Source organism: Phyllostomus hastatus, unplaced genomic scaffold, assembly GCF_019186645.2.
Source record: "Phyllostomus hastatus isolate PE091 unplaced genomic scaffold, TTU_PhHast_1.1 phas_contig_1162, whole genome shotgun sequence".
NCBI lineage: Eukaryota > Metazoa > Chordata > Mammalia > Chiroptera > Phyllostomidae > Phyllostomus > Phyllostomus hastatus.
In genome coordinates this window covers 9,958,895-9,981,224 of record NW_025333537.1, presented here as the reverse complement: position 1 = coordinate 9,981,224, position 22,330 = coordinate 9,958,895, and the positions used below count along the sequence as shown (strand labels likewise).

Genomic DNA, 22,330 nt, shown 5'->3' with positions numbered 1-22,330 from the left:
GTGTTCAGAGCAGCAGAGGCCAAGGAACCTGAAGAAGCCCGGACTCTCATTCTGCCTTCCAAGATGTGCTTGAAAACGTGACTATTTTCAAGAAAGCGGTGCTGGGACCCACACACTGAGAGGAGACCCACGGAAGGCGGGTGTTTCAGACAAGGTCAGGGTTTTGGACAAGCTTCCCCTCAAAGTGGCTTGAGATTAATTACCTTGGGAGCAAAGGAAAGGGATATCCACAGACTCCTCCCTTCAGTGTCCTTGTGGTTTTTATTTTCAATGGTCTTTCTACCCTCCCAGCTATATCTCATCGGTTCTCATTGTGCTGCTTATCACCACGTTGCGTAGACAATATGCGGTCGGACAAGGTGGAGTGGGCAACGTGTCGATGTTTTGCACGCCCAGCGTCCCCTCCTTCCCTCTTCTGGAGACAGCACCCCAGTTTTCCTTTGGAGAACCCTCTCCGTCCACACTCGGTGTCGGGGAGAGACTGCTCCACGGTGGGGCTGCTGTCTGACCCGCGAGCTGGACCTGGCTGGAACGGGGGCTGCTGAGCACGGAGCCCCGTAGAGACGGACCGTGACCGATGTTCGTTCTGGCATAAAGCAGCACCCCTCCCGCTCCCCGCTGCCCCAGAGCAGACATTGTCCTGACCTCATCAGGTGCGTAAAGTAATTGCCCGTAGCGGGTAGCGTTCACATACTAGTACCCGTGGGTGTCCCCTTTTTGCCCTGTGGGAATCCCGGGCACCTGCTAAGTGGCACAGGGGCCCATTTTGCCTTGCAGCTGCCCGAGTGCGCCTTGTACGTGAGTTTCCCGTAATAACCTCTCCCCAGACTGGAGTGGCCTGCCTCTTTCTTCATTCTTCCCCTGACCTCCACTTACAAGATAGGTTTGCAGTCCCGGGGCCCTCCCCTGGGTCCGTGTGTACTAACCCGTGGTCCATGGAGTCTGCGGGGCAGGGGCTGGGTCAGAGCTGGCCGGAGACCAGCCATGGAGAGGACGGCCTAACCCCGGCCGCAGTGACTAGGCGAGGTCGCTAGCCCGGTCAGACATGAGGAGCTGCCTTGCACCACCACCCAGGCGGGCAGCGGGGGGTGATGCCAAAGCAGAGGACAGGTGTGAGAGGTGGAGGGGGCAGATTCTTGGTGGTGATGTTTGAGGGTCTGGGCCCAGCCACACCAGGAGCTGAAATGGCCCCTGGGTCTTTCAGTGATGTGAACCCCCTAAAAAGAAGCCTTTTCTCCCCGAAGCCAGTTTGAGTTGGCTTCTGTTCCTTACTAACTACTTTATTTTGCAGAGGGATTTCTTTCTTCTTTTTTTTTTTTTTGAGCATCAGAAAACTTTTCAGTTGAATGTTACATGCTCTTCCCTGCCTGTCTTGTACTCATCAGATGGCTGTTCACGGGCAGGACCCCGGGACGTCTCGTCCCCCCCCTCCCCCGCACCCCGCAGGTGAGGTGAGCAGTGCCGGCCCAGTGGCTGTCACCACAGCGTTCGCCCCCTGAGGCATTGCAGCAGGGGTCAGGAATGCGGTGCCCGAGGCTAGAAGCGGAGACTTACGGTGCCGAAAACCAGGATGTCAAAACGGATCCCGAAGACTTTTGTCAGCGTCCGTTTCTCAACACCGTTTTCCGTGTAGTACTTGGCGTGTCTGCAGGAGGAAAAGGATCCATAGGTATACAGTCCCACCTGAAAGGGCTGGCGTTTTGTGAAAAAGAAAAATCAAACCAATAGCCGATCTAGGCTCCCTTATCCTTCTCCTAGCTCTGCCGCGGTTGGCAGCGGGAAGAACGCGATCTAAACCCGTGGCTGACGCTCTCCCACTGCCTGGACCCGGGGCGCCACTGCCCCGCCGCCTCTTCTGCTTCCGCCATCACAGGGTGACGAGGAGCCTGCCTTTTGTTTAAAACAAGAACAACTTCTGACCAACAGTGCAAGATTAAGAAAAAGCAGAGAGATTTTTTTTAAAGCTTCAAGCAATCTGATCCTTCTTTGAGAGGGAAAAAGGGGTCTTCTAGAACACAGGGTTGGGGGTGAATCTTAGATACTCATCACTGAGTTGGAGACAGCTCTCTCAGCCATCTGTTCTGACTGTGGTTTTTTAGATTCCGTGTTTGTCTATCTGGCATCCTTCATCACGGGGCCAAATTCACAAGGAGAGTCGTTTCCATCTTCCCCGCAATCCAGCTTTTGCAAGTGCATGAAAATCACGTTACAAACTCTTCAGCCAATCCCGAGTCCCTATCTCCAGCCACCTTTTTGACCTAATTCTCACACATTTGGCTAATTTCTTGCTGCCTTAAATCGGCCAGGGCCAGGCACCAGACAGCCAGAGACCACCCCTGCCCACACAGCTTAAACTAGTCCACGCTAAGCCCTTTCCCCGGCCCTGCCTGCCTTTCCCCGGCCAGACACAACAAAGGCCCCGGGTCATGCTTTCCCCTCGCTCCTGCCTCCCTACCAAACCCGGTGCTTCCCCCTGCGGCCCTGTGCGGCCCTCTCCTTTTCGGGAATGTAATAACATTCTCCTTTCCCTGGTGGTCACTTCTCCATGTCTTCACTGTCGCCTTACAGGTTGAGGTCCAGGCACAAATCAGAGTCACCCCAGGTAGGCATCTCTCGCCAGACCTGCTGCCAGGAAGTGTGGTGTGTTTCATTTTCCGTGGACAGTTAGGGAGGCTCAAGCCATAGGCCTTGAGCAACTTTGAAATCCGTCCCTCCCTCTTACCATCTTTCTGTGGTTTTTTAATTTTTACTTTTATTTTTTTATTTTAATTGTTGTTCAAGTACAGTTTTCTGCCTTTTATTCCCATCCCAGCCCACCCCTTCTTTCTTTTAGGTAAAGGTCTATATTTCTTTCTGAGTTATTAATTCGCAATCTGTTTTCAGGTGTGGGGAGGAAAGAAAACAGAAAACAGATGTTCTGCCAGAATACAACATAGAACATCTGAAACTTGTTTTAGTTCTCAAAATCTGACATTGAGATCGGTTAGACATTTCCAGACACGTGACCGTGTTTCTGGCCAGAGTGTTTCAATATCTTTACACTCGATCGTTCTCATGCCGTGACAGTTCTTTCTTCTGCTGCTCTGGTGAGTGGCTTGCGTTTTAACGCACAGCGCAGGCGAGCATTGCCACTGCATGCCCTGCAGCTGCATTGTCTCCCTCTGCAAGTTCGTTTGACTGGGAAGGTTAACAGTGTGCAGTATAAATACTTGAGTTTCTGCTTTCAAGATCTTGATAGAGCGATTCTCAAACCGAGGGCAAGAATTACTTGGGACGTGTGTTCAAAGGCAGGTTCCTGGCCCTTCCGCCCAACGGCTGGTGTCAGAGGCCTGGGGTGTTTCTAGCAATCGCTGTTTCCAGGAGAGGTTCTAGGTGGTTCTGGAGCAGCTGGTCCGTGGGCCACACTCTGAGAAAAATAGTAGGCCCTGGACAAGGATGTTTTCTGGACACTGTAATGGGTTACACAGTCTCCCCCCAAACTGACACATCCAAGTACCTAACCCCCATACCTATGGGTGTGACCTTATTTGGAAATAGAGTCCGCAGGTGTATTTGAGGTCCTTAAAATGAGATCATCCTGGATTTAAGGTGGCCCTAAACCCAATGACGGGGGTCCTTACAAGAGAAAGGAGGAGGAGGGTTGAAACAGAAACACAGAGGAGAAGACCATGTGAAGACAGAAGCAGATCCTGGAGCGGTGCAGCCACAAGTTAAGGAATGCCTAGAGACCCCAGAAGCTGGAAGAGGCATGGAAGGACCCTCTCCGAGAGATCCAGAGGGAATATGTCCCTGCTGACCCCTCGATTTTGGACTTCTGGCCCCCAGAGCTATGAGAGAATACATTTCTGTTGTTTAGTCTGCCATGTTTGTTACAGCAGGCACAGGGAGCTCATACACACACACCCCCATTCAGAACCAGAGGGGAGCATCAGGCATCCTGCGTGGGTCTGCCCTAGCTACTCGTCCCGTGAATAAACTGAGTCACACGTTCACCTAATAAGGACCTTTGCCATGGGCATCTTTTGGTAAAAGACAGAAATTCCATAATATGATCAGCTTCTTCAAATTCCTATGTTTCACCAAGTTATATTTTTTTTTCATATACTTCACAGAAACTATAATTGCCTTCCCTTTTATGTGGCTGTTTGGACAACTTATTTTTGGCTAGAGGCTTCTCCTGGTGACAACAAATGCTCTGACACTTTGTTCTAAAAGAGTGTTAACATCATAAGAATCTCAGATGTTCAGAAAGCTCAGATCTCCCCAGGAGCTGATGTTCTCAGGCTTAGCTCGGCGGGCGACTTGAAGGACATGTGCTAACATCTAGTCAGCGCAGTGCCCCGCGTGCTTGTGCTGACTGCTAAGGAAACAGCCCGTGAGGGCCGTCGGGGAGCGCTGGCCCCGTCCTGTCTTCTTGCTGATGGCCGCGAGCCTAGTCGGGGGGAGCAGCGGGGGGCGATCAGAACGTTCCTGAGGCTTGGAGCTGGTCTCAGGGCCCTGGAAGAGATTCCACTGTCCCAGAGGAGGCAGCCAGCCCATCGTGGCTTGACCTCAGGCCAGCCTCTAGGCAGGGATTTCTAACTCCGGTGCCCCCGGGGGCCCAGCAGGTAACGGAAACGAGTCATGGGAGCCGGGTATAAATAAAGCAATAAGGAGTGGTGGGGACAGTGGCAAACCCCAAATCATGCCCTTCCTAAAGGGAACCACTAATAATAGCCCCAGCCGAGTGCTGCTGTGTGGGCTGTGAATCCAGAGTCATCAGACGGTTTCGTTTCTTTTTTTCCAAATAGTTTAATTTTCCAAGAAAAGGAGGAAGTCTAGGTTTTTATGCAGACTGTGTTAACTTTCAAAACATTATGTAGGCCAATACCTAAATAAATATTATAGTTACGTACATACATACATACATACGTACATAGTTGAAGTCTGCTTGCCGGTTTATGGTGTTACTTTAACATCTAAGAAGAAAGTATTTGGGGTGCCAGGTGATAATAGTCTAGACCCGTGTCTCTGAAACGTCAGTGTGCCCATAAATCTCCTGGGAATCTTGTTAAAACGCAGATTTGACTCAGGGAATCAGGAGTGGGGCCCGAGATTCTGTGTTACAACAAGCTCCCAGGTGAGGCCCCGGCCGCCGGTTCCAGGCCACCCTGGGTGGCGAGAATTTGGAGTGCCACGATCCCGAATTATAAGTGTGCTGTGGTCTCACATGAGCCTCGTGAAAAAATTGGTCACACGAAGGAACATTCACCAGAGGGTTATCGATTATCTCAAGGTGGAGGAGTTATAATGGTTTCTATCCTCTTCTCCCTGCTCTTCTCTGTTTTTCCCCGGCATTGCTTTTGTTTTTCAAAGAGTGTGCATCTCTTCAGTAATTAAAAGGAAAAAATTCATTGACCACCTGGATCTCAGAGGAAGTCCTCTCCATTCATCCCAATGCTGTTGCCTTGGGAACCCCAGCTGAGCTCCCTGCCTGCTGGGGACGACACAGTTCAGCTGGGCCTGGCAGGTCCCTGGGGGGCCAAGGTCGGCCAGTCTGACCTTGGGCACCGTTACCTGAAGTTGTAGCCGGGGTACAAGGTCTGGTTGGTGATCTTGTCGTCCAGGCGACGGAACCTGTACTGTGGGCTGCAGTGGAAGGACCAGCTGTCCAGGTTGCAGTCCCAGTAGATCTCAATGCCCATGATTCCTCCCTGAGGAAGACAACGAGAGGCGATCTCTAGGCCCTGCTGACGGGGGGAGACGCAGCCACCAGACATCTCTCCCCGCCTGGCCATGATTCCCTTCCCAGGAAAGGTTCTCCTTTTTGGGAAAAACGGCTGCCTACAGGTTCCAGAGCCATAAGCGAGCCCTATGCTCCTCACACGGTTATGACTGAGGCCGCTGCAAGTGCAGCTCCCTGCTCCCCGCCCCCCATCCCGGACACGCCGCCAGTAGATCCGCTTTCCTAACATCTGGTTTCCAGCAGACCGCGCGCATCGGAGGGGCGCAGACTTCTCAGCCGGAACCCAGGGCGCGCCGCCGCGGCGCGTCTGCTGCCGGAGCCGCCCCCCCCCCCCCACCCCCCGTGCTCCCCTAGAGAAGGCTCTCGTTCCAAACTGCCCACCCTTTCCCCTACACACGCGTCACTCTTGCATTTCTGTTTCTCAAACAGCTCTATGGAGAGACAGGTCACATACACTTCATCCGCTTAACGTGTGCAACTGCACAGATTTGCACATGTCCACGTAGATGTGCAACTGTCGCCGCAGTTTTACGTTTTCATCACCTCCGGGAGAAACCCCGTAAACTGGTCATCAGCCCTCCATCCCCTCTCCCAGCCCTAAGCAGCCAGTGTCTGTCTCTGCAGAGATCTTTATTCTGAACTCGCATATGAAAGATACCAAATGATATGAGGCTCTCTTCACTCGGCATAGTGTTGGTCCACGTTATAGCGTGTGTCTTTTTTTTGCGGCAGAAGGATATTCCGATGCGTTTTGTGTATCTACTCATCGGTTGATAGACATTTGGGTTGTTCCGCCTCTGGGCTATGGTGACCCATGCGGTTATGAACATTTATGTACCAGCTTTCGTGTGGACACATGTTGCCATTGCTCTTGGGTACATACTTAGGAGGGGAATTGCTGGGTCTACTTCGAACTTGTAAATCTGGGCCCTTACTCACCCTTTGCCCCAGCGCAGTGCCCCTCCCGCCCACTTCTGTAGCAAAGTGCCCCTCGTCCTCCAGGACCCGGCTCCCATCCTCCCTCCGCCACCCCACCCTCCTCAGTTCAGGGTGACCTTCTCCTCCTCGGAGCTCCTAGGGAACCTCTTACCCTCTTACTTCTGTACCTGTGCCTCTTTCTACAAATAGACTTTGAGCACCAATCATCCTATGTCACTGAGTTTTATTTCATTGAATCTTAGACACCATTGCTTGTAAGACATAATTTTTCTATGTTCCTCTAAGGAGAAAATGCTGTCAATTGAACTGTGAGATTCCATCGGTTGAAAACATTTCCTGACTTCAGAACTGTGTTTTTTTATTTAAGATTCTATTGATTTATTTTTAGAGAGAAGGGAAGGGAGGGAGAAACAGAGAGAGAAATATCGATGTGTGGTTGCCTCTCACATGGCCCCCACTGGGGACCTGGCTGGGAATCGAACCAGCGACCCTTTGTTTCACAGCCCACACTCCATCCACTGAGCTACACCAGCCAGGGCTTGATTTCAGAACACTTAAGATGTGAAAACTGGCTTTGAACCATGAAATACGGCATTTCGAGACAGCGTGCTAGACGCTAGGGATACAAAGGTGTGTCATTGGCAGGCTCTGGCTCGGGGGAAGGAGAAAGAACACAGAATAATCAATATTGTCATTCATTGTCAGCCACCGCACCAAGCACTCTGCATGCTGTAGTGACTATCTAGTGTTTTTGTCACTCGTCGTCCAAAGAGCCAAGGAAGGCAAGGAACGCAGCTCTAGAAGGTGGAAAAGGCAAGGGAGTGGATTCTCCTCTGAGTCTCTGGCGGGAGCACGGCCCTGCTGCTGCCTGCCGCCAGCCCGGTCTCGGCCGGGGGAAGCTGGTTTTGGACCTCTCGTCCCCAGGAGGGAAAACGCAAGCGTGTGCTCGTAAGCCACTGAGTTTGTGGTGACCTGCTACAGCAGTCTCAGGAAACTCAGTGTACCAGGTGCCTCACCCCTGGGGTGGCCGTGGGACTCGATGAGGTGGTGCAGTGACAGCACTCGGCATCGTGCGTGGGTTTACTAAATGCTCAGGAAGGGACCCATGTTACTAAGGGACCCAGCGGCTCGGCCTCTTGGCCATTTGACACCTTCCGTCTCCCGACACGAATCCCCCGCCCCCGCCACCCCATGGCTCAAAGGCACCGCCCACCTGAGCCGCCACCTCCGAAAAGTTATCTCCTGTTTCTCGGAAGATGTCTCCCAGTCGGAAAATGGGGCACAGTGGGTCCTTCGTCTTGTGGAAGATGCAGGTCTTGTTGAAACCTGGTAAGATGTTTCTCCTGCACGTGGTGAAAAGCAGACACACATCCCCGTTGAAGACTGGGGTCCATCCCTCGAATAGGAATGAGTGGGGAGGGGGGCGGCGACTGGGCCCCCCAAGAGCCCCCAGTGGCTCCCGCCTCCTGGTGTTCGCAGCCTCGTGTGGTCCCCTGCCACACTGCAGCGGGGTTGGTCTGTGTGACCGGCAGCCTATGGCAGACACGATGGTGTGTCACTTCCAAGTTTGGGTTATGGAAGGCTGTGACTTCCACCTTGGTGACTGCGGTGCCTGCTCGCTCTGGGTCTCCCTCGGATCATCCGCTCTGAGAGGTCCAAAACCCTGAGGACACTCAGGCAGCCCCGGGGAGAGGTCAGCGTGGTGACGAACTGGACCCTCCTGCCAGCAGCCTCGTGAGTTTACTTGGAAGGGGATTCTCCGGCCCCAGGCAAGTCTGGGGACGGTTCCAGCCCTGTTGACAGCTGGGCTGCAACCGAGACACCCCGAGCTAGAACTGCCCGGCCAGGTCTTTCCCAGATTCCTGGTCCCCAGAAACCGCGTGAGATAATAAATGTTTGTTGTTTTAAGCTTCTAACTTTTGGAGTAACTTGCGACACGGCAGTAGATAACAATACAGCCAGACATTCGGGGCACTTACATGGTGAAGTTGTGGCTGGGGAAGTCGATGTTATTCTTGATGAACACAGTGAAGTTTTCGGCACTGTTCAAGAGCGCGGGCCTGAGGGAGAGACATGCCCCACGGGGGTCCGTGACTGTAGGCACCACGGAGGCGGCGGACCACTGGGGCCAGAGGCGCCCGGTCTCTTGCTTGGGTCATTGCAATGAGTGGAGAGAAAAGCAATCTAGTGTGCCAAACCTTCCGACCTTCTCCAGCTTTTCCAGTGAGAATTCTCCCCTCCCGAGACCCCACAGCCCTTCTCCCACTCTGCCATAATTATGTGTTGAGTTTACCGACCAGCGCGCCAGGAAAGACCAAAGACCTAAATGCAGCATTTGCTGATGCCTGTGGTGCAAATACTCCCACCGTGTCTGACCTCAGGCTACCAACTGGACATCACTGAACTTGGAGCCGGGAAGGGACGAGCATAACTGGCCCCGGGGGGGCACAAGCCAGCTCCATCACAACCCACTGGACCTCTCCCAGCAGGCTCGGTGTCCTGCCGGGCTGGGATGAGACTGTTCCTCTCCTACCTCCCCAGCCTCAGCACAGGGCTTCCCGGGTCGGTGACCCTCCCAGGCACTCTCTGGGGAGCACAACATGCTGCGTGAGTTAGAGGGCCCCAAGTTCTAGACCGCAGGAAGGTCTATCCACCCTCTCATTCCACAGAGAATGACTGGCCCGGGCGTGGAACTGGGCGTTGGGGATAGAGTGACGAACGAGACCAGTAAGGTTTTTGTCCTTACGCAGTTGGCAGCCTGTCAGAGACGGAGAGAACTGGCTGCGGACAGAGAGGCGCAGCCGGTACGCTGAGGCCCGGCGTGCCGGAGTGGGTGGAAGATAGCTACTGGGGTAGCACCAGGACAGGTAGAGGGGACTTGGAAGGGGGCACGGAGAACGACTGTTTTTTATTCCGGGATCTGCAGAGCACGGAATTGGCTCTAATGGGGATGTAACTACGCAGGACAGTGTGCTTTTTGCCTGTTCAGTACCCATCCCCCCTCTGTCCGTGGCCCCTCAGCTTTCTCCCTTTGGGGGGGCCCGGTCTCTTCCACCCTCAGCCCAGAGGGCTGGGTGGGGATGAGTCCATCTGCTACTCATCCCTACGGCTCCTGGGTGGGCAGGTGACCCAGAGCTGGCCAAACAGTGTAACCCAATTTCCATGGCCACTGTGCTTGGTTCACAGATTGTCACATGACTTAGGCGGATGAGAACATTCCAGAGCTTTTGTAGGAGCCATTGGGAAAGAACAATTAATTTCCTTTTGGACTATTAGTAGTAAGGGCAGTGTAAATTGGAGTTTACAGACTCCACAGCGTGGAGAGAGCCAAAATCAAAGGAAGACTAACTTGGTAGGAGGAAGAGAGAGAGAATTTTAATGATGTTATTTGAAGCCTGGACCAAGCCTTACCTGAAGTTACACTTCTGGACTTCTCATGTGCAGGAGTTAAAAACACAAGCCAAAAAGTAACACTCCTTTTTTTCCTGAAACCAGCTGAGGTTGTGTATTTGTCGCTTGCATAAAAGAAAATCTTATTTATGGCAAATGCCTGCTATGTGCGGTCACACAGCAAAGAAGTGTTGGAGTCAGGATTCGAACCCAGGTTTCTCTATTCCCTGTTGAAATGCATTGGTCCCTGTGGTTTCAGAGTTTTACGTCAAGTTCTGCCTCCGGGCCTGACCCCGCGTGTGAGGAGAGGAGTCGCTCCAGGGACCACCAAACCTGCCACTGTGATCGCTGCAGGAAACTCCCTTCCCACCCTTCCGTTTCTCCTCCTCCTCCCTGTCTGCTTCCCTCCTTTCCTCTTTCTTCCCGCACTGCCACCCGTCCATCCTCAATCAGTCCGTGTGGACGGGGGCAAGTCAGGGCGGACCCTGCTGTGGCACTCGGGAGGGGTCTGGGGGTGCCTGCAGTGTGCTGGTACGGAAAGGCAGCAGGTGCCCCCCGGGGGCCTTTCCAGCAGTCAGCACCGAATTGCTTCAATATTTTAACGAGTGTGCCGGGCACGGGGTCACCGAGCCAGTCGGACCCAGGACTTTGTGGCACTGCCCCGAGAGGAGAAGCCCGATCGGCACCTGGCAGGGCCCTGATTACCCGCTGCTGAGGGCCACCATGTGGGTCCCCACTCTGTCACTCACCGGGGGACCTCTGCCGTTGCCTCGGCGGGACACCAGGCATTGACTTCGCAGGTCTTCTGGTTCCCTTTATACACCACACACTTGCCAGTCTGAATTCCTGTGGGGTCAAGGGGTCACAGAAGACCATGTGTGAAAATCACGGGGGAAGAAACTCAACCCAAGCAAAAAAATACTTACGCTTTTCAACCGAAGAGGTTTCCGTTTCCATGCAACTCCACCCAAACCACAAGCTTACGGTAAGCTCACCAAGCAAGCAACACATCAAGCAGTAAGCTTTTCGAAAAAGCAGCAGAGAGAACACAGGAAGACCATGAACGCTCTTGGCTCTTGTGGCATCTTTGCAAGAGGGGCGCTGGAAAGGGCGTATTCTCCGGCCCGGCCCAGTCAGGGCACATGCCTTGGTTGTGGGCCAGGTCCCCAGCAGTGCAAGAAGCAACCACACATTGATTTCTCTCCCTATCTCCCTCCCGTCCCCTCTCTAAAAATAAAAGGACGGGAGCCTGGCCCCTCACTGGGCATCTGAGACCCTGCAGGCGTGCACAGCGTGTACCAGGATGTGCAGAGTCACGGGATAAACACGGCCCCTCTTCCGGGAGCATCGGGGTCAGTTAAAGACTTCCGAGGGAAAAGTTAAATAGCAAGTAATGTCAAGATGATCTTCATACCAACTCAAGCACACGTGTATTATAGAATAAGATGGAACATTCATGTGCCCTTTTGTGTGTGTTTCATAATCACTGATGGTATCTCTTTTCTTTTTGTTCTTTTATGTGCTGGCTTTTTATTGTCACGTGCCCTTGAGTTAAGACGAGATATGGAAATTCTGCAGGTTAACATAAGTATGGCTCCCAGGTGTCCCGAGGGTACAAGTTCAAGTGCCACAACCTTTGGGGAATTTCAAGACAGAAAATTTAGAATACTCGGATGTTGTCCTGGCTGGTGTGGCTCAGTGGATTGAGTGCTGGCCTGCAAACCAAAGGGTCGCTAGTTTGATTTCCAGTCAGGGCACTTGCCTTGGTTGTGGGCCAGGTCCCCAGCAGGGGGCGTGCAAGAAGCAACCACACATTGATTTCTCTCCCTATCTCCCTCCTGTCCCCTCTCTAAAAATAAATAAATAAAATCTTAAAAAGAAAGAAAGAATACTCAGATGTTGCTATAAGCCATTTGCTTTTTCTACCAGTTAGAACCCAGAAGGTGCTAATTCTGCAAGGTTTTCAGGAGCTGTCCTCACTGGGGAATTAAGGTCACACTCATGTCAGTAGAGGGTCCCCTGGGACAGAGCCCAGGCACGAGCAGAAACAGGCTCGCCCATGGCCTGGTGAGGGCGGAAGAAGGAAGCCAGAGTTAAAGATCTGAACTTGAGGGCACTGCAGATGCCACCGGGGTGCCAGGCCATCCGCCACCCTCAGGGCCCCCCCCACCCCCCGCAGAAACCAGAACGTACCTTTGCTGTGCGGGCCCATCCATCCCTGTTTGCAATTCTTGTCGGAGTGACAGAGTGTCCTGTGGGTGGGATACTGCGGAGGGAAGGACAAGATAGTGAGGAGTAAGCGTCTCGTATCCCTAAGATACGGAAAAGCAGATGTCTGTGTCCGCGCAAAAACGTGTGCTCAGATGTACGAAGCAGCACTATTTATAACAGCCCAGAATAGGAACAGCCCCAACCGCCCTCAGCTAATGAACGGACGGACAGGATGCAGCGCACTCACATTACAGTGGAGTGTTATCCAACCATCAAAGCGAGGGAAGTACTGACTCGAGCTAACCATGGTCAGACCTCGAAAGCGCCGTATTAAGTGAAAGAAGTCAGCCACAAAAGACCACCTAGCGTAGGATTCCACTTTCTATGAAACGCCCAGAACAGGTAACTCCACAGAGACAGAAAGCGGTCCGTGCGGCCAGGGGCTGAATGAGGGGCGATGGGCAGTGATGGCTAGCGGGTCTGAGGCTTCTTCTGGGGGGGATGACAATGTCCCGAAACCGGGGTGACAGTTGCCCGGCATTGTGAGTATACTGAAAGCCACTGGACTGGACACTTTAAAACGGTGGGTTTTATGGAATATGAATTATATCCCAACAAAAATTAAAAATAGAAATCTAAAAAGCGGACATGCTGGCAGTGGGGGACCCGATGTGGGGAGAGTCCCCAGGGTGGACGGCAGGCGGCCCAGTCCGGGCAGCTCTCCGGCTGCAGAGCTGAGTGAAGCGAACGGCGCAAAGGGTCAGCAGGAAATGTGGGGGGGGGCCGCCGGCCAGCCCTCCCTCCTGGCCCGAGAGAACGAGGCCGGCCAGGTCTCAGGGCTGAAGGCTGAGGACAGGGGAAGGAGAAGAGAAACGTGATGATTTGGGTTACACGTATTCGACCTCCGGTTTCCTGGGGAGCAGGGTCAATGGCCAGCCTCGGGGGAATCGAATGTGACATAGCCTTTGTGAAACCAGAGTTATCTGCTGTGCAGTTTGTGGCTTTTATAGCGATCCGACAGAAGGAGCCAGGTACACCTGGTTTTGCTGATAGCTGCACCATTAGGTCAGGTCCCTGCACCTCTCTGAGCCTCAGTTTCCTCGTCTGTAAAAGGAGGATGCACAGATTTGCCCTAAGTGGCTGCTGTGAAGATTAAGGGAGCATTACTGATATCGATCCAAGGGAATGGCAGCTTGGTTCCGGGTTTAGGTAGAAACGACGGCGAAGCCCTGGCTGGCGTGGCTCAGTGGATTGAGCATCAGCCTGTGAACCAAAAGGTCACCGGTTCGATTCCCAGTCAGGGGACATGCCTGGGTCACAGACCAGGTAGGTCCCCAGCTGGAGGCATGTGAGAGGCAACCGGCTGACGTTTCTCTCACACATCGATGTTTCCGTAGGCAGAACCTGCTCGATAGCGTCACAACGCTGCACCCCTCTGTACAGGGCAGGCACATTACCTGAGTGGGGAACGGCAGGAGAGCACGACTCACAGGTAAACGCCTAGTAACACATGGCTATAGATAAACTTACCAGAACAGCTACTTTTCATCTTAAAGAACAGAGGGCAGAACCGAGAAGGGTCTGAATCGGACAAATACGTTTGATGGGGAAGAGTGTTTCCCAGAAAGAAGCAGGGGAAGGTCAAGAGTATGGAGGGGGCAAAGCCAGGCTGGGGAAGACTACATGGGTGGTGGTGGTGGGGAGGCGTGTAGCTCCAAGAAATGGGATGAGAGGCGAACTCGGCCCGTTTGGCAGTGTTCCCACACAGACAGTTCCCACTGGGTCACTGCAGGGAAAGCTGTCGAAGAGGACGCCTGGGTTCTAAGCTTGGCTCTGCCTCCAGCAAGCTGGGTGACCTAGGGGAAGTCACTTAACCTCTCTGATCTGTGTTCTGACCTGTAAAGTGGGGCTGGGAAATGCTGTCACCCTCCTAAATGAGTGAGGCTTCACTGAAATGGGAAACGCTGCACAAATGCCGCAAAGACCAGTGTTGTCTGAGCCTCGCACGAGCGAGCGGTGGAGGAAGCGGGATTCTCGCCCGCACGGGCTCCTGGTGCTGGAGCTGGAGACTGGGGGGACAAGGACCCAGTGGCTACAGAGAGAGAGAGAACCGCAAGGCCCTCTGACCCTTCCCCCACCCAGCGCAGACCCACACCCCACAGAAGAGGTTCCGTGAGAACTCGTGAGCTCGAATCTGGGATCTCAGATTTCCGAGTTTTCACGTGCCCTCTCTCTGACCCACGCTTCCTCCAGGAGCTCTCACCACCACTCTGACTGCTCTGGGCACCTCCTCACCTCGGCACACACCCCACGCTGCTGGCCTTTTGTCCTGAGAAAGTTTGTCATCACAAAGAAGGAGTTCCCCTGTGGCGAAATGGAGAGAAGTCAAATGAAAGCCTTTTAAGAATAGAGCTACTTAATCATAATAATCCAGCTTGCTAAGTGCCTGGGGGCGAACCTTCCTACTCTTCTAAGCCTCAGTCTGGAAGCCAATTTGGGACTGAGCAGGGATCCGTATCAGAGCTGAGTGAGCCGCCCCGCTGAGCAGGGCGAGAGCGTGGGCAGGTTCACACCGACTGAGCCTTCCTTTTCCGTCCCAGCCTCACATTCAATGGAAAATCACATTCAATGGAAACTCGGGGGAAATGGGGGTGTTGGCCTCAGCAGAGTGCTGTTTAGATTATCCAGGACTTTAACCAAAGGGCAATAGGGCATCTCACCACCTGGGAAATAGCGGGAGGTTTTAACCACCCACTGTTAGAAACAAACAAACATTGCAGCTTGGGGTTTATGCTGTTGCAAAGCTCTCCAGCTGCGGGAGTCTGCAAATACGCCCTTTTGTCCCCCGCGCCCCCATGTGTGCTGTGGTGTTCTCAAGTCCACTTTGATGTCTCTTTTCCACAATTCTAATTTCGTTTTCTTGCTAATTTAGGCGGCCACATATCCTTTCTCTGTGATCTGCATTCTTTCTTTCTTTGTCATCTATACCCTTCCTTTGTGCAAAAATGTACCTAGGAGTGTTTTCCTGGAGATGTTTTTGTTGACAAAATGCCACACTAACAATACAGACTGGTCCTTGTGACTCTGGGCACACCCTGGCAACTCGGTGGCCTTGCTTCCAAAAAGCAGCGTGTAGATCAGTGTGAATGAGTCAAATCGTGTTTTAAATGCACCAGGACACACAGCTATTTCAAGAAACCCTGCAAGGCTTAATAAAGCGAAGAATCATTTCCTTTGAGCTGTTGGGTCTGACCCAATTTTGCAATTTTTAGGATGTCTCAGTTGGGATTTTCATAGAGCTTCTAAAGTAGGGCCAACGTTTTTCTGGAGCGAGGCCCTAGGTCTCGGGAGGGGGATGAGGCCCTGGTGACAGTGGGCAGGGACGCATCCTGGGAGGGTGCTGACCGGCGCTCACCTGCAAGGAGAAGGTGTAATCCGCCGTGTCGAAGACAATGGGCACCACCTTCTTCTCTCCGTTCTGAATGACCTCCTCGTTCACCTCTGCCAACCCTTTCACCTTGGTGTGCACGGAACTGATGACAGACTCCTTCTTCTGGTACAGCTTGTCGGTCACCAAAGCAAAGCTAAGTGGCGGACACAGAAAAGCATCAGTGGTTTTCTCGAGGGCGGCACAGTGGCGTCAGATGCAGGGCACCTCCATTCAAACCCCAGCTGTGCTGGGTACTCCGTGTGACGGCCTTCCCGGGAGCTCATACTCCTCACGTGTAAGGCGGGGAGAAGACTCAGACCTGCCTCACGGGGTAGATCGCTGTGAGGATGCACTGAGGTACGTACGCAAACCCCGTCGTGCTGTTCCCGCGGTGAGGGCCCCCTGCGCGGAAACTGTGGCCCGAAGCCGGCCCCCTGCTGTGGCTGCCTGCTGTCGACCCTCGTGCACAGGACAGCCCCTCAAACGCCAGAGTCCGCCCCGTGTGGGCCCACCAGCTTTGTTCTGGGGCTCAGTAACCCATCGGCACCCATCTACGGGTGTGTCCCACAGGTCAGCCACCTGTCTTCCACCAAGGCACGCCTGGCTGGTAACTAATACTGATGATAGGTGCTGCTGTGTATTGAACGTGTCCCGTGTGCCAGGTGCTCTGCGTGCGTCGTCTCCTTTAATCCTCACAACAGTAGGAGAGAGTACCTGCAGTCATCACCCTCCAGAGGTGAGGAAAAGGCTCAGAGAGGTGAAGGGACGTGCCCAGGCCACACGGACAGTCAGGGGGGGCGGGGGGGACTGAGGTCCTTGGCTGGGAGAGCCGGGCCTTTTAACCGTGCGCTGCGCTCGTTCACGTGCGATGTGGCTCTGCCCCTGGTCTCCCGCATTTTGGTTGGTTCCTTAGCTGTTCATACCTTATCTAGAACAGGAATCTAAGTTATTGTGGCAAGAGAACTGGAGAGGGGAAGTGGGATTGATTATTGAGAATGGTAGATGTCATCCCCATTGATGTTTTCCCTGTATCCCATTGCTCTCCATCATTAAGAGTTTACCCTAAAATCCCTCCCATTGATCTGCCAACAGCAATCAAGACTCAACTACAGGGGGAGGGTGTACTCAGCCCACACAGAGGGAGCACCTCGAGTCCCCAGCTTGGGGGATAGGGGAGGCTGTGCCACTGGACCCTCTAGGCTACCTACTACATGAGGCCGAACTACCAAGACATGGAGTCAGAGCAGCTCTACGTACTACACAGAAACAAGCGCAGGGAGGCTGCCCAAACAAGGAGACAAAGAAACGCGGCACAAAGGAAAGAACAGATCAAAGCTGCAGATAAAGATCTGAACAAAATGGCAGTAAGCAATCTATCAGATGCAGAGTTCAAAACCCTGTTTATATAAGTATGCTTAAGGAACTTAGCGAGGACCTCAGCAGCATAAAAAAGATCCACTCAAAAACAAAGGATACAGTAATTGAAATAAAGAACAATTTACAGGGAAACAACAGTAGAATGGATGAAGCCAAGAATCTAAATGATTTGGAACATAAGGAAGCAAAAACCAACCATGCAGAACAAGAAGCAAAAAATGAGGACAGTACAAACAGCCTCTGAGACAACTTTCAGAGGTCCAACATTTGCCTCATAGGATTGCCAGAAGGAGAAGAGAAAGCAAGAAATTGGAAATCTGGAAAAAATAGTGAAAGAAATAATGATTTGGTGAAGGAAATAGACATGCAAGTCCAGGAAGCGCGGAAAGTCCCAATTATGACGGATGCAAAGAGGCCCACTCCAAGCCACATCATCATTAAAATGCCAAAGGTTAAAGAGAGACTCTTAAAAGGAAGAGAGAAGAAGTTAGTTATCGGAAGGTTGCCCGATGGGAGTGGGGTGTGAAAGAAAATGGGTGAAGAGGTGAGGGGATTAAGAAGTACAGATAGGTAGTTACAGAGGAGCTATAGGGATGTAAAATACAGTACAGGAAATGGAGTAGCCAAAGAACTTACACGCATGACCCATGGACATGAACAATGGTGTGGGGATCGCCCGAGGGAGTGGGAGATGCTGGGTGGAGGGGGGTAAGGAGGGAAAAATCAGGTCCACTGTAATAGCATAATCAATCAAATATAATTCAAAAAAGTTTACCCTAAGTGCTCTCTTTGTTCATTCGGTACGCATTTATTTGATCTCTTCCTTCCGCCCAGCCCCTAATATCCGAATGACGTTAGGAAGTCTGAGCCAATGGCTGTCCACTGGGAACTGACCTGGGAAGCCAAGGCAGAGTGGGCCAAGCTGTGGTCCCAGCCACTCTCAGCCTTGGCTGTGATGTGTAATCCCCCAGGGGGCTTTCAGAATCGCAGTCCCCGGACCCACCCCTGGCGACCGTGATTTAGCATGTCTGGCGAGCTCTCCAGGTTCCTAAATACATTTTCACACTTCCCCAGCTGAGCCTAGTGCACAGCCAGGGTTGAGAACGCCTGGGAGACTCGTGAGAAGACAGCTCACGTTCGCCAGTTGAAGTCCACCCGGAGCAGTGCTCTCCCTGTGACTGAGCGGTCCCATTCCCCCCTGCAGGCGGGTGCCCAAGAGACACCCCATGCGTGTGCCTCAGGAGTTATGCACAGGACTGTTTGCGGCAGCAGTATTTGTAAGAGGGAAAACTGGAGATAACCTCAACGCCCTTGAACACTGAACAGATCGATTGTTGGGTTCACACAGCGGGGATGCTCTGCAGCAGGGACAGTGACGGGGAGACACTTGAATCAGTACAGAAATAACGCTGAGCAACCAAAGCGCACCACGTTACAAGGTTTAAAGAAATCCAAAACAACATCCTAGACTCAAGCGGACACCTGTCCGTGCACACTCATAACGGCGCTATTCACAATCGCCAAAAGCTGGCAGCGGCCCAAAGGTTTATCAGGAGGAGAGTGGGAAAAGCAAACTGTGGTCTACCCACATATTAGTCAGCCATCAGAAAGGAATGAAGCGCTGAGACCTGCGACACTGTGGATGGGCCGTGCACACACTGGGCTGAGTGCAAGTGGAAGGAGCCGTACACAGAAGGTGGCGCAGAGTCAGACCCCAGCGACATGGGAGGTTTAGAATAGGTGCATCCACAGGGGCAAGGAGCAGACGGATGGTTGCCAGGGGCTGAGGGCGGGGAGATGTGGGGATGAACTGCCTCTCGGGGACAGGGTTTCTTTTTGGACAGGTGGTGACCGACCGTGCTTTGGAACTAGACTCCCGGTGATTGCACAACACTGCAAATTTACTAAATGCGGCTGAACTGTACCCTTTAACGTGGTTGTTTTTATGTTATGTGCATTTCACCTCAGTAAAAAAAGGAAAAACGTGTTTATGGCTATGGGCGTACGTTGTAGAAATATAAAAACAGACAGAACGACGGGCACCCAATCCGGGATGATGTTCATGTGGGGAGAGGAAAGGGACCGGGATAAAGGCTGGGTCCGCAGGGAGCTAACACTGGACGAGCGGCGGCGCTGTGTTTCTTCAACTGGACAGCCATGTTTTATATCTTAAGTCCAGCATTTCTGTAACACTCGCTAAAAAAGAAAGCTCATCAGGAAAGACGCTGGGGCGAGAGATCCAGGCCTGAGCTCCAGTGAGCGCACACATGAGGCCGAGCCACGAAATGTCATTCCACAGACGAGTCAGCGACCCTGCTCGGCAGCCCGGTTCAGCCGCGTGTCACAGCAGGCGCGTGGGCCCTGCCGTGTTTTCCCCGTTGCACATTGCAGCGTTGGAGCGGGATGACCCCGCTCAGCCCGGGCCCCCACTCGGGAAGCTCGGATCTGACCTCTGATATCCATTCCAGAACGCACAGCGTGTTATATAGATCAGCCTCAGTGCAGTCCAGCCCTCTCGTAAACTGGAAGAGTTGTCTTCGTATGATAACGAACCTACCGTTTTAAGAATTAAAGTGCTTCAGAGCCGCATCAGAGGGAAAAAAAGAGAGTCTGTAGTACCCTGCCCCATGGTAAGAATATTCTAGTGACCGTCCCAGCAGCTCTTTCCGTACTCACTTGGCGACTTAGACAAGCCATGTCACCTCTCAGGGGCTGTGCATTTAGTCCCCGGATGAGGACATAACTGTCTGGCTTCCTGTGCCCCCTGACCTTGGGCTCTGAGAAGCCACAATTCTGTGCACTCTGAAGCCTGCAAACCGCGAGTCCTGGAGCGAGCAGGGGCCCGAAGGGGCTGGGGATTCAGCCGGGCCTTGTGGGATGGGTGGTTAGAGGTGACGGGGGAGAGGCAGCCGAAGGGTCTGCGCAGGCAGCAGGGTGACAGGGGAGAAGCCTGGGCACACTCCCAGGCAGCCTGGCTGACAAGGACAGGGGGTGAGGGTGGAAGGGGGCATGGAGAGTGAGATGGTAGCCCTGGCTGGCGTAGCTCAGTGGATTGAGCACGGGCTGCGAACCCAAGTGTCGCAGGTTCGATTCCCAGTCAGGGCACATGCCTGGGTTGCAGGCCACGGCCCCCAGCAACTGCACACTGATGTTTCTCTCTCTCTCTCTCTCTCCCTCCCTTCCCTCTCTAAAAATAAATCAATAAATCTTAAAAAAAAAAAAAGAGAGAGAGAGTGAGGTGGTGCCCCTGGGCTGGCCCGCCGCACCCGACTCACCAGATGTAGCAGAGGGTCCCCATCAGAATGAGCTGCTTCAGGGTCCCGAACCACAGGTTCTGAATCTGAATGACTTTGGTGATTTTCAGAGAGAGGCACGTGTTGGGGCACCGGCACCGTGCGGGCATGGTGAGAGGGTCCTCCAGGCACTGCAGAGGAAAGCGCCCCTCGGCCCAGCCAGGCTCTCTCTTATCTGTCTGGGGCTCGCTGAGCAATGGTTAACTCTTATCTGGCAGGGGCTCACTGAGCAAAGGTGAGTTAAAGTGAAAGGACGTGACTCGAAAGTGAACTGTTTCCCATCCGCCTAGCCCAGGGCAGCACACACGGGGGTGGGGGTGGGCTCTGCGCCGCCTGCGCCTCGTGGAGATGCTGAGCTTGCAGCCTCCGCTTCTTGCAGGTAAGATCCCAAGGGAAGAATCGGATTATGTCCGTCCCTGGTCCACTCTGCTGCGTGGGGAGGTCAGCAAAGGGCCAGGGGCAGCAAAAGTCGTGCTGAGGAGGAAGTGGGGGAGAGCCTGCACCCCCAGAGCAAGTTCAGCGCTGACTATCTTAGTTACCCGTCGCTGCTATAACACATGACCATGAACCCGGTGGCTTCGAACAACACAAATGGATTCTTTTAAATGTCTAGGGATCGTGTTGTAAAATAAGGTGACAGCCGGGCCGGTTCCTTCTGGAAGCTTCATGAGGGAATCTGTTCCTCGCCCTCTCCTGCCCCTAGAGGTCACCGGGCATGCCCGGGCACAGAGCCGTGTCCCGCCAGCCTGTTCCTGGGGTCACATCGCCCTTCTCTAACTTTGACCCTCCCACGTCTCTCTCTTAAGGACTCTTGGGAGGTAATCAGAGGTAACCTCCCCATCTCGAGACACTGAACTTAATCACGTCCGCAGAGTTCCTGCCTCCTGCCCTAGGAAGCAACACGCCCACGTTCCTGCGCCCGGGCACGAGCATGCGGCCTCACCATTCCCGGGAGCCCCGGGCCTCGTCGCCCCTCCGCCCTCCTCTGCCGCGCTGCCAGGCGCATACTTAGACAAGCACCTTTTATATCTCAAACCACAAACGGTTGCACGATGTCCTGTTTCCACCAGCAAAGCAAAAGTGCATGTCCCGCCTTTCAACAAGGCCTCGCGTGACAAACAAGAGTGTGGTCACGTGGGCTCGGCAGAGGTGGTGACGGTCCGGACCCCGTGCTGGGGACACAGGGCCAGGGGGATCGAGGCCGCTGTTTTGAAGAAGAGGAGAAACCCCGTACAGGGTGCAGCCACTGGGAGAGCCTCGGGTGGGAGGAGGGCGGCAGGGCAGGACTCTGACCAAAGCGCAGGGAGAACTGCAGGGAGGTCGATTTCGGCTCAATGAGGAGAGCACGTGCCTTCGCAGGGCAGCCCCGGGACACAGCCAGCTTTCCTTAGGGAGGCCAGTGGGTGACGCTGACGACGACGACGACGACGACGACGACGACGAGGATAATTTTCACGCATCTCATACCTCCCTCTCTCCCGTCTCCTCTCCAACTGCATTTCAACGTCATCTCCCATCTTAAAAATAAATCCTCTTCCAACTCCACACGCTTCTCCCGTGGCCACCTGACGCCTCTCTTCTCCCTGCAGCCAAATCCCCTGAGGGAGTGAGCCACCAGGTCCCTTTCACAGCCCCGCTCCCTCCTCCTCCCACTGCCCTCAGGCTCCCGCCCCGCCCCTCCCCTCCCCTCCTGTGGAGCCTCCCTCCTCAAGCAAACAGCGACCTTACACAGCAACTTCATCCGAGAGACACACCGCAGCTGCGACCCTCCCGGAACTCTCAAGAGCACGTGACACCAACGACCGAGCACCAGCTCCTTCCCCTCCGCCCCCTGGCGTCCCGAACCCACACCCTCCTGGCTCTGGGTCTCCTCGGCCACCCTTCTGGGAGTCCTGCCGGACTGCTGTGCTGCCGCCGTCACTTAGAGGTCAGCATCCCTCAGGGGTCTGCTCTGAGCCCTCCTGC

At 53.6% G+C, this 22,330-nt stretch overlaps 2 protein-coding genes across 3 annotated transcripts in view; one reads left to right on the top strand and one right to left on the bottom strand.

Moving 5' to 3' along the window:
- Positions 1–22,330, top strand: part of IFT81 (intraflagellar transport 81) — a 135,096-nt gene that overhangs the window by 17,145 nt on the left and 95,621 nt on the right. The window lies entirely within an intron of this gene.
- P2RX7 (purinergic receptor P2X 7) overlaps positions 1–22,330 on the bottom strand; it is a 34,823-nt gene that overhangs the window by 5,943 nt on the left and 6,550 nt on the right. Inside the window, exons 1-9 of one of the 2 annotated variants that reach the window (XM_045841391.1) lie at positions 20,348–20,590; positions 15,681–15,849; positions 14,561–14,629; positions 12,248–12,320; positions 10,804–10,900; positions 8,644–8,724; positions 7,878–8,007; positions 5,557–5,693; positions 1,555–1,645 (exon numbers count right to left, since the gene is read on the bottom strand). In XM_045841391.1, the coding sequence (XP_045697347.1) occupies positions 1,555–1,645; positions 5,557–5,693; positions 7,878–8,007; positions 8,644–8,724; positions 10,804–10,900; positions 12,248–12,320; positions 14,561–14,629; positions 15,681–15,849; positions 20,348–20,475 (975 nt within the window). In that variant the 5' untranslated portion in view covers positions 20,476–20,590. Of the gene's footprint in view, positions 1–1,554; positions 1,646–5,556; positions 5,694–7,877; positions 8,008–8,643; positions 8,725–10,803; positions 10,901–12,247; positions 12,321–14,560; positions 14,630–15,680; positions 15,850–20,347; positions 20,591–22,330 lie in introns of those variants that run through there. The other variant, XM_045841382.1, reaches the window with a different exon arrangement.